Source organism: Engraulis encrasicolus, chromosome 13 (assembly GCF_034702125.1).
Source record: "Engraulis encrasicolus isolate BLACKSEA-1 chromosome 13, IST_EnEncr_1.0, whole genome shotgun sequence".
In the NCBI taxonomy this organism is placed as follows: Eukaryota; Metazoa; Chordata; class Actinopteri; order Clupeiformes; family Engraulidae; genus Engraulis; species Engraulis encrasicolus.
The window spans coordinates 29,018,211-29,035,710 of NC_085869.1; the positions used below are offsets into that span (position 1 = coordinate 29,018,211).

At 41.9% G+C, this 17,500-nt stretch overlaps 1 protein-coding gene across 1 annotated transcript in view; it reads right to left on the reverse strand.

Moving 5' to 3' along the window:
- nalcn (sodium leak channel, non-selective) overlaps positions 1-17,500 on the reverse strand; it is a 177,300-nt gene that overhangs the window by 122,519 nt on the left and 37,281 nt on the right. Inside the window, exon 12 of the mRNA XM_063213611.1 lies at positions 14,108-14,194. Coding sequence (XP_063069681.1) covers positions 14,108-14,194 — 87 coding nt within the window. The remainder of the gene's footprint in view (positions 1-14,107; positions 14,195-17,500) is intronic.

Consider the following 17,500-nt stretch of genomic DNA (forward strand, 5'->3'; position numbering starts at 1 on the left):
TGGGATGATGGTACTTTCAGCTATCTTGTCACCCATCCTTTTTACACACAAACACACACATACTCACGCACCCACACACACACACACCACCCTGTTATTTTCCTCTCTTCGCTTTCCGTCAGCTCTCCTTTTTTATTTTTCAAAGTTTTTTGTGTGTAGTAAATCACAAAAAGGAAAGCGGTTGAGCGCTTTAGAGAAACAGTTGTGCTACGCTGTGCCATGGATGCTCCCAAGGTGATGTGGCCTACTTCGCCTGCCGCGGCTGGTGGTAGCGCAAAAACGTGAGCGCGGGAGACGTCAAGATCAATTTAATAGCTACCACCTAGAAACCAAGATGACTCACATGCTGTTTTGATGTTTCATGCCCCTCCTCCCCTTCCCTCCACTCATTTTTTCTCTCTTTACTTTTTTCTTTTTCCTATTCTATTTTGTTCTCTTTCCCCCCATCTTCCACGCATCGTGAGGTCTTGTTATCTCAAAGCTTTGCTGGGCCACTCTTTGGAGAACTTCAGGCACTACAATTGTCAGCTGACACACAATTAGAGAGAGAGAGAGAGAGAGAGAGAGAGAGAGAGAGAGAGAGAGAGAGAGAGAGAGAGAGAGAGAGAGAGAGGGAGAGAGAACTTAATTCTGCCTCTAAGAAACCCATATCCTGTAAGAAAGATGGGCACCAATAAGTTGAAGGAGGGAAAGGCAGGTATTTTTGTGAACACACACACACACAAAAACACAAAATAGGTCAATTCATGTCTGCGTTACATGTAAGACTCAACCACTTTTTTGACTATTAGGGAGATACAATGGTGTAGGATACAGGAGACAGTTCATACCTAACGACCTGTCCCCACAAAATGAAATTTCAATTTGCTCTCAATGACTTTGAATAGCGAAAATTCAATTGACGGTGCAAATAGGGCCGAATTCTCAGATTGGCGAAACCCCATTATCATGCAAATTAGATGGTCCGATAACCAATCAAATGGGTTGCTTGGATGGGCTTTACAAAAACTTCCAACATTAAAGTTTTTGTTAATTTCAAGAGCCTGAGTGATTATAAGTGGTGTGGCTACTATGGATTGATGTAAAAATGCACCACAAACTTATTTGACACAAATAGGTTTTAAGCTACTCGGGAACATTAGAGCAGTTCTTGTACATGTAGAACAATATCACAGCTCTTAAATGTTATCTAGCACCAAAGCACAATAGTTGTTAACCTATGTAGATGCTCTGTTGTGATATTGAGTGGGTAATATGTGCAAACAGCCGTTAGCTGTATGCTAAATTGAGTCTAGAAGGTGTTTGAAACCTGCCTTCCACCAAGGGCTGACCCGCTGCAGTGTGAGTAGAAAGTTGTATAAAAATTAATAGCTGGCCCACTAGGTATCTCCTGGAACTATTGGCAACCACGCTCCCAGGCGAATTTTTACTCTGCAAAGTTAGCCTGGGGATTCGACCTTAGAGATCCCAGTGTTTCCCACGGACCTGCTAGCATTGTGTAGTGATATAGGCAAAAAAATGCATGTGTTATGTGTTTACCGCCATTGACATGTACAGTATGTGTGGCTGTTGATCCGCTTTTGTGGTGCGCGAGTGTCATTCTGTGGTGCTAAGCCACAGAATAGTATGTATGGGAAAACTATATACTAGCCTACTGTTTGGCCCTCCGCTGACCGATGCAGAGAAAATATACAGCACATAAGTAAGGGATAACGGCCGACGAGGTGACCGGTTATACGAAATTAATGGCGAGGCGGCGGCTCCGAACTTTGGCGAGACAAAGTTGCCTCCGCCAACCCATTAATTTCTATAACCGGTCGACCTCGAAGGCCGTTATCCCGCTTATCTGCCGTCATGGTGGGGTACTTTTTTAATCTATTATTGTCTGTAAAGTTGTAGGAACCATGTTCTATCAAGATAGAATGTTGTTGTGCGGGCGTCCAACTTGACGCGCCCTAGAATCTTCGTTTGGTAGCCTGCCGACGCTGTGATTATTTAATTTTCCTTTGGCCATATACCACGGCGGGATGGAAGTTTAAAAACAAAAACTTGCGAAGCATTTCTACATGCTGAATCGACACATGTTGCATCACGCCTCTATTTCCCCCTGCTGATCATCACAGGCTACCTGTCAACTTTGTGCGTAAAAGAGAGAGAGAGAGAAAGAGAGAGAGATTCCCCACGCTAGGGTCATTTTTAATAACTCTCCCCTTTCCCCTTTCACACGTGTTCCTTCCCCACAAGAGGAGAGTAGCCTAATTATATCCCCGAAACGCGTAGCGTCGGGGATGTAATGGTTTTGCGTGCACCGCCGCCGCCGCCGCGTAAGGTCTTTCGTGTTAACGCGATAACTTTTGAACGGATGTTTGGATTTGGCCCAGATTTTTTGGGTGAATGCTCTAGGGCAGGTTCATGAACTGATTCGAGTTTGGAGGTCAACACTTTCAAGATGGCTGAATTCAAGATGGCCGAATTTTTGTTTGGTCCATAACTTCTGACCGGGTGGATGGATTTGTCCCAGATTTGGTGTGTGAATGCTCTAGGGTAGGTCCATGAACTGCTTCGAGTTGGGAGGTCAACACTTTCAAGATGGCTGAATTCAAGATGGCCGAATTTTTGTTTGGTCTATAACTTCTGACCGGGTGGATGGATTTGTCCCAGATTTGGTGTGTGAATGTTCTAGGGTAGGTTCATGCACTGATTCGAGTTTGGAGGTCAACACTTTCAAGATGGCTGAATTCAAGATGGCAGAATTATTGTTTGGCCCATAACTACTGACCGGGTGGATGGATTTGTCCCAGATATTGTGTCTGAATGCTCAAGGGTAGGTTCATGAAATGATTCGAGTTTGGAAGACAACACTTTCAAAATGGCGGAATTTTCATTTGGAGTAGCGTTTTGGAGAGCGCGCACATCCAGATTGGACAGGTGCCGGACTTAAACACGATTAAACATGAAAAGAAGGAAGGTCCGCACACTGTTGCTGCTCCAGGTTTATTAACACAACGTTTCGACCATGCAGTCTGGTCTTCGTCAGGTGTCATGAAAAGAAGGAAGGTCCGCACACTGTTGCTGCTCCAGGTTTATTAACACAACGTTTCGACCATGCAGTCTGGTCTTCGTCAGGTGAGGAATTTTCATTTGGCCCATAACTTCTGACTGGGTGGATTGATTTGCCCGGTAACACCTTATTTTAATGGTTCACCATTTCAGTGAATCTACCATATGAGGTACAGTGTAATAGCCAATGTAACAATATTTAATACCATGTAATACTAGTGTAATACCAGTGTAACAATATGCAATATCAGGTACAGTGTAATAACGAGTGTAACAGTATGCAATACCATGTAATATAGTGTAGTACCAGTGTAACAATATGCAATACCATGTAATACCACTTACGCACAAACACATGATGTAAGTTAAAAAAATGGCGGCGTTACACTGGTATTACATTGTATTAAATATTGTTACACTGGTTATTACACTGTACCTAATGTGGTATATCCACTGAACCATTAAAACAGTATTACCATTTGCCCCATTTTGTGCTTCATTTTCACAATAGTCGTTTGGTTTTAAGCCTATGCATGTCATGTCACGTCTGTATGTATCATATACGTTTACGAAATAGTGGACGGGAGTGGTAGGAATGATGGGGGACTGGAAGCGTCGCGTTTCGGGGCTCTTGGCTTGACAACCAAATGCGATAGAATTAACGACTGACTCTTGACTTGATAAACAAATTCGATAGAACTAACGACTGGCTTTTGGCCATAGCAACCTGCAGTTTAGAACAAGTAACGGCAGTTCGCCTAACTTAGTCGCACGTTTGACCCCTGACAGGTTATAGGGAATTAGTTGCAACCCCATCAGCCAATCAGAAAAGAGGATTCAGTTGCGTAGGCAGATAATTGTAGGTAATGCAAAGGATTTAGCAGACCAAGAGAGCTCCATCCCTCGGCAGCATTATTTGAGTAACAACTCTGAGTTTTCATAGAAAACATTCTTCACATGCACTTAAAGACGGCAAGGATCCTACACTGAAAATACTAGTTGTGAGAAACTCCTCTCTTGGCAAGTGACAGGTAAAAAAGGTGGGGATGAGGTCTCCAACAATGGCCCATTATCACTATATCAAGGATGAAGGCTGTCTTTATATATGTGTGTGTGTGTGTGTGTGTGTGTGTGTGTGTGTGTGTGTGTGTGTGTGTGTGTGTGTGTGTGTGTGTGTGTGTGTGTGTGTGTGTGTGTGTGTGTGTGTGTGTGTGTGTGTGTGTGTGTGTGTGCGTGTGTAAAGTGAGAGTGACAGATTTACTCCTGGTCAGGCGTATCACTGGGGACCATCCAATTCTCAGCTAGCTCTGTCTTTCACGCTGCACCAGAGATGTGTGTGCACACACACACACTTGCACACATGCATGCATGCACAATACATGACAATGCAGAGCAAAACATGAATGCGTGCATGCACGCGCACACACACACACACACGCACGCACGCACGCACGCACGCACGCACGCACGCACGCGCGCGCGCGCGCGCACAGGGCACAATACATTTAACAAGCACTGCAGTGCAGTGCAATCCTCTTTCCATGGCACTGTTTTATGAAATGTAAGCTATCTTTCACCAAGACTAATGCAGATTGTTGCACTTTTACTCTCCCTGTATCTCCCACAGTATTACTATGCAGCACAATATCACACCAATTAGTCGCAATGGGAAATAGCTGAGGGCGGGGAAGACAAACTAGCTATGGGAACCACATGGGAACTAAACAACAACTTGGGGAAACCAATTCAGATGCCATATTTCAGCTGATAAATTACTTTTTTTCACATTCAGAAAACACACATTCACATTCAGGGGTTACCATGCAATTGTATATAACATGTGCACCTGTAATACTTTTACACCTTTACCATAGGGAAAATTTGATATAGTTTTATGATTTATAGGTAGGCTATGTTGTGGTATGTAATACATTATTCTAAGTCCCAAAACATCCACAGCCAATGCCAGTGGAGGATACAGTAAAATGATAAGACTTTTATTGCATTAAATAAAAAAGTAAAAAGGGTTTAAAGGCCTTAAAGGCAGCATCTTTCTTATCGGTGAGACAAAAAAGTACTTCTGCAGTAAGCTATTGTCACAATAATCTCTTATCTTATCTCTCATATAGGGTACAATGTGTCAGAGTCAAAGATGCATACTCCAATTATGCAACAAACACAATGAGTGTGCCACAAGCATCTGTGCTGGGACCTCTTTATTTTAGCTTGTACATCAATGACCTGCCACAACACTGTAATGGAGTGGATGTACAGTTATATGCAGATGACACGGTCCTGTATGTGCATGGTAAAAATGCTGTGATGGCAGCGGAGAAATTAACAAACGCTATGGAAGGTGTGGCCCAATGGCTTGAGCAGTCCTGTCTTACTCTGAACATCAGTATGACAAAAGACATGTTCTTCTATAAAAACAAGGGACAGACTCCAACAGCAAACATTAAAATTAAAAATGAATCTATTGATATAGTCACTGAATTTAAATATCTCGGCGTTACACTTGACTCAAATCTAAACTTTAAAAACATATTAAAAATATGACTAAAACAATTAAATATAACATGGCAAATTTTAGACATATCAGATTCTCACTTCCCATGGATGTAGCCAAAACATTCATGCATGGTCTCATCTTAATCATATCTCATATTGCATCACCTGTTGGGGGCAGGCCAATGAATCTACCATGAGTCCATTAGTATCACAATTTAAATAAGCTTTAACAATTCTTGACAAAAAAACACTTCACTACCACCACTGCAATATTTCGGAGAAACATAATTTATTAAGTTTTGAAAATTTGAGAGAGTTTCCAAGCCTCTGTTTAGTATACAAGATTTTACATGGTCTTGCCCCACCTTGTCTTTTGCAGTTTATATGTCATTGCCCTGCTAGATCCATACGATCCTCTAGAACAGTGTTTCCCAACCTTTTTTGTCTTGCGTACCCCCTAAGCCTCTTAGTTGTGCCATGAGTACCCCCTAATTAATTTTCTATATTAAACTTATTTTCTCTGTCATGATGTGGCTGCTCTATACATTTGATATAATAATAACACTTTTCCAAGTACCCCCTGCAGTGTACTCGCGTACCTCTAGTGGTACACGTACTCCTGGTTGGGAAACACTGCTCTAGAATTGCATCAGTTAATGATTGTAGTATACCATCCTACCGCACAGAATTCGGGCAGTCCTCTTTTTCCTACAAGGCCACATTAAAATGGAATGCTCTTCCAGGTAACCTGAAGAGCTGTGGCTCTTTCAAGAACTTTAAATTACAACTTAAATATGCTCTTAAAGAGACCCAAACCTGTAACCATTGACACAAAATGATACCAATGTCTTATGGGAAATGTTTTTATTTTTATTTTTAAAATATTTTTATATTTTGTTTGGGTGGGTGCGGGTGGTTGTGCGGGTGGGGGTGGGGGGTACAGGGGACATGAGTGATTTGTTTATTGTTTTTATCATTTACATTTTGTTTTTGACTGCTGCTTTACTTTATTATTCTATGGTATACTATTTAATTTCTAATCTCAAGGACTACTGATGAAAACTAGTCCAAGGCTAAATCTGGTGTGATGCATGAAATGGAGACATTTATGTTTTAATTGCACATGGTCCTAATAAACCTGCTTGATTGATTGATTGATTGATAATACAGCGGACTCCAATTGGTGCTTCCCAGCGCTAGGTCAGCTCACAGCAAGTCTATATGGGAAGATTGTTAACCCATTCCATCATCCAAACAAATAAAAAAAATGTTGATATAAGAGGACTATCATCTAGGATTCTGATTGCTTTGAGTCTCTCGGGGACAGCTCACCAGCAACATTGATGAGAGAATTGTTTGTTGTCCATACTATTCTGTGTTGGCAGCACAGAAGTAGCAAAACAGTGAATTTTTAGACAGTTCTACCTATATGATATTTTCTTGATTTCCCTGATCCCAGCAGCAACTGTACGTTTTAATCCCCACTAATGCCTTCATTTAACACCACCTCTCCAAAACACTGGCCTGGCAGTTGGTATTCTGTACAGGATAGCAACTACATGCCACATAAATGGTCAATAACTAAACCAAAGATGATTTGTTGTTTGGAAAGGTTATTTGAGTAAAACAGTTAATGTTTCATGAAGGTTTAACAGGGTTAGATGAAGACCTGGGTGCAGCAATCCTTAATTGTTACATCGCCATTGTCTACAGTCGACCAACAGAAATGACTCTACAGTATGATCAGAGTGGTCACATAGGAACTATACGCACCCACTGGAGGCACAATTAACTGTACATCGCAAGTCACCGATGCATATAGTCACACACCCGCACACGCACACGCACACACACAACATACGAGATGCAGCTTAAATCATGGTGTGAAAAAGAGAAAATAATGCATTGCAAGTGTAATAGAATAGGCCACAGGGTAGTGCTAACTAAACACAGACAATTGATCTGAGGAGTCTTTTTACAATGAAACTGCAAAACCGATTAAGTTTAAATGAAAACGGCCTAAATAATTTACAGCACAGTAGCTTATATATTTTCCACATTCACATAGCAATAGCAATAGCCTTTGTATAGCACATTATATACAATTATTTTTCAATGTGCTTGAGAAAGACAAACAAGGAAAATATTAAAGATAGTAACGTACTATAGTATAAAGAGACTGAAGGTAAATAACTATAATCAAAGGCAGATAAAAAGAATACTGTTTTTAATTTCTTTTTAAAACATTTTAAAGCCTAGAACTTCATGCCTTTTCATATGGACTCTTATTTTCAGCCACAACCAGAATTATTTTTTAAAAAGTTCTCCCCCATTGCAAACCACGGCAAAAAAAAGTTCAAAGCCCAGGACAAGTGGTGGAATAGGTCGCGCTGGAGTACGGAATGTAATTATAATGTACGGATACGGCGAGACCTAATTAACACCTGGCTGTCCTTCTGGAGAGGAGAACAAGAGCTGCTCATTAACCCTGCCATTCAATTGCACAGAGTGCAGCCCATACGGCCCAGGTTTGGCCTGGCTCTGGCCCAGATTAGTACATAGCAAAGCAGCTGACCCTCTTGTCATGAGGGCTCAATCAGTCCTCCCTATATAGGCTATGTGGAGCAGAGTGTGCTAAAGGAGGGTTATAGAACTCTTACTCCATCAAGGTTTCACAGAATGGGAATGCAAAATTGATTCCAGGATTCCAAAATGTTTGGTCTTGTGAATTCCTACATTATAAATGAGGAGTGCATGGGTATGAGTATGGCAAAATGTAGAAACTGACAAAAACCCAATGCATGCATTTAATGTTTAATTTCATGTTATGATTAAGCACCATATTTAAACATTCTGTGCTCAATATTATGCCATCCATTTCTAAATAGCTGAAGCAATTTCCCTCCTCATTCATTACATTGCATTACATACAATTTTATCCAGAGGAGCTCACAAAAGCTGACATATAGAGCGTCAGATGACATGAGTATCAACGTCCTTCCAGAGCAAACTGGTCTTTAAACTAAACAGAACCCTTGAGCAACACTGATGTCTATTCTGCCTATAATCGACTGTGCAAAGCAAGAATACAACAATACGACGGTGCAATGTTAAACTATGTCTCATCAGACCACTCTCTCACTAATCTTTCACACTTGTCATTGGAATTCATTTCACTAAATAAAGTAGACATAATTTTACTTCCATGCTTGATCTGCTGTCTAGTCAAAGGTGAAGTAAACACAGTATTAAGTTCTGTATAATTTCAGCCTATACTGAATGCATATATTCAGGACTAATAATAATACTAACAATGAACTGATGGAATTCTATGGTGGCTGGATTGGATACAACCCATGACTAAATTGCCCAGACATAAGACCATACTAAAACAACAAGACAGCCCACGAGACGAGTAATATTTCTGGCGGCACTGAGAGTACCCATCCATCGGTGCTCCACCCAACCGTGTGGCTCTTAAGAATCAAGCTAAGAACAGGGAGTACAGGAGCTCCCTAGATGCCCAGGAGGGCCCTATTGGTAGTGCTGCAATCACACACACGCACGCACACAGGCACACACACATACGCGCACGCACACACACATACGCGCGCGCACACACACACACACACACACACACAGACACACACAGCACTCAGACTACTTCAACACAGGAGAAGGGAACATTCGCAATCAGTAAGCACAAGCACACACACACAAACACACATATACACACACGCACGCACGCACGCACGCACGCACGCACGCACGCACGCACGCACGCACGCACGCACACCATTCAGTGATTTTGGATGCAGAAGTAGCTCTAAAACTGCCGTGTCAGTTGATCTTGTAGTTCCTTCCACAAAAAATGCCCACATTTACAAGCAAATAAACAAAACGACAAAAATCATAATCTGCTTCCAAGTCTTTGGATTTAGGAAGCCATGATTACATCTGAAGTAGCACTTGGCAAATATCAGATCTTTTCACATCTCCCTTATACTTGTGATAATTGGCACTCTGTGGGTAGAAATTTGGAGAATTGTGGTCAGCGCTTGACTTGTTTGACAGATATCAAAACCAAATAACTGGAGAAGCAGCAAGGTACAGGTACATGAATCCCATATATATATTTTTTTTTTTACTTTTTTACTGTAAATAATATAATGAGCTATTTAAGAAATCAATAAATATATTTTAAAAATATAAACATAAAATATGTATTATATATATGAAGAGTTCAGATGCAAAACCCCCTAAGTGCCATTTCAGAAAATAATCTTAATTCATTTTTATTTAATACAAAGCTATCAAAATTGCATATTTTTTAATTTTATTTATGTAATATAACTATTTATATGTATTATCAAGTACATGATTGTAAACCAAACCAACAACGGGGTTCTCTAAAAATATAGAAGTGCCGATCTTCAGAAATGGAGTTAGGGGGTTTTGCATCTGAACTCTTCATATATACAAATATAAAACTGTAAACTCTAATGTAATGCCATGTGATACCACTACTGTCTATTATGATGAGAAGGTGATAAATAATGTTTAGTACCATATAGACTACTTACAGTAACTTCCTAATTTAGGATATGAACTCTAATTCTGCCACAGGAATACCATACTTCTCTGCAAGACATTGCAGTTTACTGACTCATTGATAAACTGAAAAATACCACATGTTATGTACCGTATGTGCAAATGAACATACGCAATACACTTCCACTCGAAGGTTGTTTCCTGTCATTCTTCCGCCTGTTTGATACATGAGGACCAGAATGTGTCCATAATAACATCATAAGCGGCGCCATTTCCTATTGTTTCCTTCCCCTCTTCCTGCCCCTGGCCTACGCCAAGACTTTCATCTGTCTTCCATTCCTGACACAGGTCCTCAATCACAGTTCACAGGCCATTGCATTCGACTGAGAGCCACCATGATTGAACTCGTATGATGAACTGCACTCTGTCCCTCTTGAAGAGCAAGAAGAGGAGGAAGAAGAAGAAGGTGGAGGAGGAGCAGGAGGAAGAGGAAGAGGAGGAGGCGGATGGCATGGATGAAGAGTAGAGAGGGAGTCAGAGTGCTTTCCACTGATGCACAATACAACGGCTCTGCCTGGCCTTAATGGGATCTCTTCAAAGTTACCTGGAGCCTGGAAATGTCATTAAATGTCAGACTTGGGTGTCAAAAGGCCCCTCTCCTCTCGCTCCTCCACTGACTGACTCGGCCACTGGCTGTTTCTGAACAGTAGTTTCAAAAGTACCGTAGTACTAGCAGCGGTTCAATTAAGTAACACGGCTACGCAGCTTCCATATTGCTTTTCAATAAATTCAAAGGTGGACTGAAGCAGCGTATTGAACTATTATCAAGATTATTTTTTGCTTCTCTTCTGTCGTAAACAAGCAATCAACGCCATTAACAAATAAATCATCATGGAAATAAATACATTAATAGGCTTTACAGGTCAGTCAATAGACAGAGAAGTAAACATTGTAAGTACATCAATTGTAGGGGGGAGCCACCGCAAGAATGTCAATAAAATGAAACAAACCAGACACAGTAATCCCGGAGGACCCCAGTAGAAATTAAGGAGGTCTTGAATCACTCTGAAGTGATTAATGTTGCTATATTGTTCGACATGATCACACTAATTACACAACTATCGGCTACAATGTATGTGAAAAATGTACTGCTAATTACTAACTTACTTCTTCCAAACATATGTCTTTCTGCACTGAACATATATTGGTCACAAACTATAAGCCTGGTTCTCACCACCCCTCTGTCTGTGTGTGTGTGTGTGTGTGTGTGTGTGTGTGTGTGTGTGTGTGTGTGTGTGTGTGTGTGTGTGTGTGTGTGTGTGTGTGTGTGTGTGTGTGTGTGTGTGTGTGTGTGTGTGTGTGTGTGTGTGTGTGTATATGTGTGTGTGTGTGTGGGAGAGTGTGTGTGTGTGTGTGTGTGTGTGTGTGTGTGTGTGTGTGTGGGGGTGAGTGTGTGTGTGTGTGTGTGTGTGTGTGTGTGTGTGTGTGTGTGTGTGTGTGTGTGTGTGTGTGTGTGTGTGTGTGTGTGTGTGTGTGTGTGTGTGTGTGTGTGTGTGTGTGTGTGTGCAGCTCCCCCTGGTCGGCAAGAGCCAGGCAAACAAACTAGATCACATTTCGGCAATATTCTTGGGTATGGGTTAGGGTTATGGAGTGTTTTGAGTATGTGCACTGCTCTGTGAAAGTAAACCTCAAAAGATTCTATTATGTTTCTATGCATCAGAGAAATGTCTAAAGCCTGTTCTGTTATGCACATCTGGGTTATTATTCAGTAACATTTGCCAGTGCTGGGATAATGTCTTTGGTTGTGTGGTGCAACTTTCTGCTACACATTGCTGAGATGTGGAATTAATAGAAGGATTACAAACAACACACAAACAAACAAATAAACAGTGGATGGATGGGAGTCGAAGCATGGTAGAAGTGGATGGGAATGGAAGCATGGATGACTGAAAGCTCACTGGTGCTGCTCTGGAGAAGCGTAGAATGAAGGCATGCCCAGTGTCTAGGCTAATGTGGTGAGAGTGTGGGGTGAGGGGTGGTGTTATGGTGCGGAAGGATAGAGAGTGGAGGGTATTGCCACTGGCTGTTGCCTCTCTGGATGCTCTCACACGCGCAGTGTGAGGCGTCCTTCACACACAAGTAGAGCCATTAGCATGTGAATAGCCCAGCCCACAGTCCTCCCAGCTGCCTCCGACTGACTTCCAAACACCCACTCCAGAGACACTATACACAACGAGAACCAAAACACTACTGAGGGCAAGGGAGGAAGAGGAAGAAAAAAAGAGCAAAAAAGTCTGCAACATTTTAGTGTCATTTAAGAGCAATTTGTCATTTTGTGAAAGCCATTAAACGTGACAGCCTTCAACAGTCATGTCATTCAAATGTCATCTAAGACCATATTAGTGGCACATTAAGTGTGCCATTAGGCTTGCTGAGTGATCATGAAGGCTGAGGTAAAAACGGCAGGAGTCTGAGGGAAATTAGTGTGTTTGAAGTCACAACGTCTGCTGTGAAATGTCTTAGAAATAATTAATGACCTGTGATTATTTAGTGTTAAAAGGAGGGGAAGAAAAGAAACGAGAGCCATGTACTCGTGATCAGAAATGTGCTAGCAAAGAGCTACCGTATGCTTGTTGCTAGCACTGATTTTTATTTTTCAACCTTCCTCTGTTTTCTGAGCCGCAGGCAGTTTTCATAATTTCCTGCTCCTGCTGGAAACCACATGTTGTATGGACAATGGCCTTTCATTGTATCTCCTTGGTTATGATATTGCATGGTTATTTGGTGGATGGGTGGTCAGAATGCTGGATATAGTGCAAGGATGTCAAAATCAGGCCCGGGGCCAAATCTGGCCCGCGGATTCCTTCTATTTGGCCCGTGAAATCATTTCAAATGTGTATTACAAATGGCCCACATACACCTATATAGCGTAATAAGACATGAACATGACATTTGGTGTCTCACAAGAATATGAGTGGGACAAGGCCAGTGGAACAGCTCACACTCATATGCAACAGAATATGTGCTGGAACACTTGATCTATGATAGGAATCTGTTTGTGAAATGTATGTGTATTACGTCTGTGTATGCAAAATTTTAGTCCTTTTTTAATGAATATTGAGTTTGGCCTACGACCAGATTTTGGCCCTCTGTCAATTTCAGTTTGACACCCCTGTTATAGTAGCCTGGCGACGCCATCCTATGTACTCCACCCAAAGATTTTGGCTCCGCACATCGTCTGGCAAAAGCCTCCAGCTCGGTACTCTCAGCGTTTAGCCAATCAGCAAACAGTTGAGAGTGGTGACGCCGAACTCACCCGCGAAGTCTGTTACTGATTGGTTAAGGTAACTATATCGGTATATACAGTCGAAGATGGTGACAGGAAGCGAATGGGACAGAGAGATAGGGGAGGATCGGGAAATGTCCCCATGGTCCCTGTGGGTGGGCATGCATGCCCAAATGTGGGGGGCTTAACGCGCTGCGCCACAGCGCTCCCTACACTTTTGTTTTCTTATGTGTATGTTTTTGCGACGCTATATCGTAACAGTCATGCTAATAAAGCACAATATGGGTTTTAATTTGAATTCGGAACTCCAATGAATTTAAATGGCAGAGTAAGATCAGACCATCTCCCACCCTCCACGGAGATGGATTTCTCTTGGCTTTTGACAGACTGTTTGACAGAGTCAACAGTCGGCTTTTCGCCCAGGCTACTGATATAGTACCTTAGAAGGTACAACATTGTTCCGCAAAAAGGTACGGCTGTTTTGATAAGCCTAGGTACACAGTGCTTCCATTTCTGTGTGTAGGCTGTTGAAGTGTGTGTGTGTGTGTGTGTGTGTGTGTGTGTGTGTGTGTGTGTGTGTGTGTGTGTGTGTGTGTGTGTGTGTGTGTGTGTGTGTGTGTGTGTGTGTGTGTGTGTGTGTGTGTGTGTGTGTGTGTGTGTGTGTGTGTGTGCTCAGATGCATGTACTGTAGTAACGTACCTGGAGGCAGGCGGGGGCTCGACCATGAGGCTTGTTGACATCCACTGCCACCAGCTGCCACCCCCCTGTTGAATCCTCATGGAACATCTGGAGGAAGAGAGACAAGGAGTCAGAGAGACATGACAAAAAGAGTATTTTCTACATGCTTCTCTCACACTCATGCAAAAAAAATGCTTCTCTCTCTCTCTCTCTCTCTCTCTCTCTCTCTCTCTCTCTCTCTTCTCTCTCTCTCTCTCTCTCTCTCTCTCTCTCCTCTCTCTCTCTCTCTCTCTCTCTCTCTTCTCTCTCTCTCTCTCTCTCTCTCTCTCTCTCTCTCTCTCTCACACACACACACACACACACACACACACACACACACACACACACACACACACACACACACACACACAATACATTCTTACATTGTTACATTAAATCAACTGCTCGGTGCACAGACTTGCTGGAATGGCTTATTTTTAAGAACACATAAAAAGGGAATGCTTAAATAATAATAATAATAATAATAATAATAATAATAATAATAATAATAATAATAATAATAATAATAATAATAATAATAATAATAATAATACGTAATAATATAATAATGGGAGTGCTCCGACCTTATCGTATGAATGAGTCATTTAGTGGGCAGGTGCACACACATATACACACACACGCAGGCATGCAAACACAGACACACACAGACACAGACTCAAGCAGACACAGACTCAAGCAGACACAGGCAAACACACACACACACACACACACACACACACACACACACACACACACACACACACACACACACACACACACACACACACACACACACACACACACACACACACACACACACACACACACACACACACACACACACACTTCCAATTTCACACAGATTTTCAATGTCACCCCTGGTAATACTCATTCATAACACAGTCACTTGCCAATGACAATGATTTACATCATAACAGAAAACACCATCCATACCCTAAGGCATATTTTCTGTACATTTTAAATATTTTGCTACCATTGCTTGAAACACCAGATTAAACAGGATTACAAAAATTGTGAGTAGACATTCCCTTGGGAAACATCTCAGAGCAGGACACATGCTCAGCACGCATCATATTCCTGACCTGCAATCAATTTCAACATATTATAATTGATGTGCTACCCTCGTCGTTGCCCTTAACAATACATGGAGGAGACTGAGGGGGCTTATTTTTGTCAAAGCAGACTTGCCATGCCCTAAGTAGACCTTCATTCTCTGTCTGTCTTCCAGTCGCTATCAAGCGGACGGGCTTGAGATAACCGAGGAGGCCCAGGAGAAATCACTGCTTGTGATTAGGATTACACTAGCCCTTTGGCTGTGACAGATTAGAGACGTTACTGAAAATTAATAATAAAAAAATCAGACAAGAGGATGTGTGGGTGAGACAGAGGGAGGAAAAGTGAGACGCAAAAAAGAAAGAGAAAGAAAAGAGAGATACTGTGTGTGTGTGTGTGACTGCGTGTGTGTGTGTGTGTGTGTGTGTGTGTGTGTGTGTGTGTGTGTGTGTGTGTGTGTGTGTGTGTGTGTGTGTGTGTGTGTGTGTGTGTGTGTGTGTGTGTGAGAGAAAAAGAGAGAGAGAGAGAGAGAGAGAGAGAGAGAGAGAGAGAGAGAGAGAGAGAGAGAGAGAGAGAGAGAGGAAAAACAACACTCGTTCCTCTTTTGACATTCTTAAAACTTTGTCATGGTGTCTTAATCCTCTTTGAAAAGACTACTAACCGAAAAATCAATTCCACAGAGCAAACACTAAACAATGGGAGAACTTCAGATGAGCAGGGGATCAGGCATGTCCCCTCTGGATCAAAATCGCAACCTGCTCAGCTGCAGTCTACATCAAAGAGAGAGTCAGAGGCATAGAGGCGTATTGTGGTATGCATAGATGACATTGCCGTTATGATTCTAACACTTAGACAGGTGTGTGTAACACACTATTAGTTGGCCATGTTCCTATCTAGACTACATCAATGAGAACGAGAGAGAGAGACAGAGAGAGAGAGAGAGAGAGAGAGAGAGAGAGAGAGAGAGAGAGAGAGAGAGAGAGAGAGAGAGAGAGAGAGGCATGTCTGTAAAAAGAGAGAGTGAAAGACTTAGGGCATTTCCCAAAGTCTAGTGTGCGTCCTTTTAAGTGTATCAGCCTTCGTAATCATACCCAGTGATTGGATACTCTTTGGCGGAGTATCCAATCTCTGGGCGTGACTAACTAGGCTGACACACTTCCAAGGCTCATACACTTGACAATGGAAAATAGTGTTAAGCTAACTCCACATCAACCCTACTGATGGGTGTCGGTTAGTGTTGAAGACGCTAAGAATTGGCTTGGTGTGTCTCAGAATGTTTGGGGGGTTGGAGGATGGCGTTGCCCGTGGGTCTGCGTCGGGAGACTTTCTACATACTGAGTTGGGCTGAGAAGCTTTTCAGTGGTTGGGTTCCATGGTGAACTCTGATTGGTTTGTGCTAACTGCATCAACAAATTTCCTGTCACTCTTCTAGTTGGTCGTATTCAAATCTAGACTGTATGAGAGAGACAGAAAGAGAAAGAGAGAGAGATCGAGGGCATGCAAAGGTTCAGTCTCAGCTTTGACAGGGCCAATAGTCCTTCCTTATACCGAAGGATTTTCAAAGAATGGTGAACAGGGTCATATTTTTTATATATGAAAACAAGATATATGGTGATAAGTTTACATATCCACAGGGGCTGTAAGAGTAAGTTAAAGGGACACTGTGCAGGAAATGGTCAAAAAAGGTACTGCAACTATGCTGCTTATTGAAATTGGGCTGCCTATTGCCAAATTTGATCTTCACATGAAAGTTTACTAAGTATTAAACAAATATTTTCTAGTATGGTCCAAGTACAGTCATTTTTGCAGCTAAAAATTGCTATTTTTGGAAATTCAAAATGGCGGACCATGGAGAAGATCCCCCTTTTCATGTATGAAAAGTGCAATTTTTCCAGTCATAATGAATACTTAGAATTTGATGCTGGTGGTAAGTATTCATGAAAAAGGTAACATTAGTGAATGGGAAGCATGAATTCTGGAAATAAACAACTAAAAATCTCACACAGTGTCCCTTTAAGTACGTAAATTGTTAGGGAAAATTATTGATTGTGACGTGTCCCTTTGCAAACCAACACCTATGACTGAGATATTATGTGGCACGACGTAAACTAGCTGTGTCCTATTGTGTACCTCTCAAGCTCTAATTGTGCTTCCTTTCTCTGTGTCTCCCTGAATGACTTGGGCGTCTCAGTAATTAAAATGAAACTTAATAGTCAATGAGGAGGGTTAATTGTTCTCAAGGTCATAACAACAGCTTGGCATGGGGGCGGTGAGAGAGAGAGAGAGAGAGAGAGAGAGAGA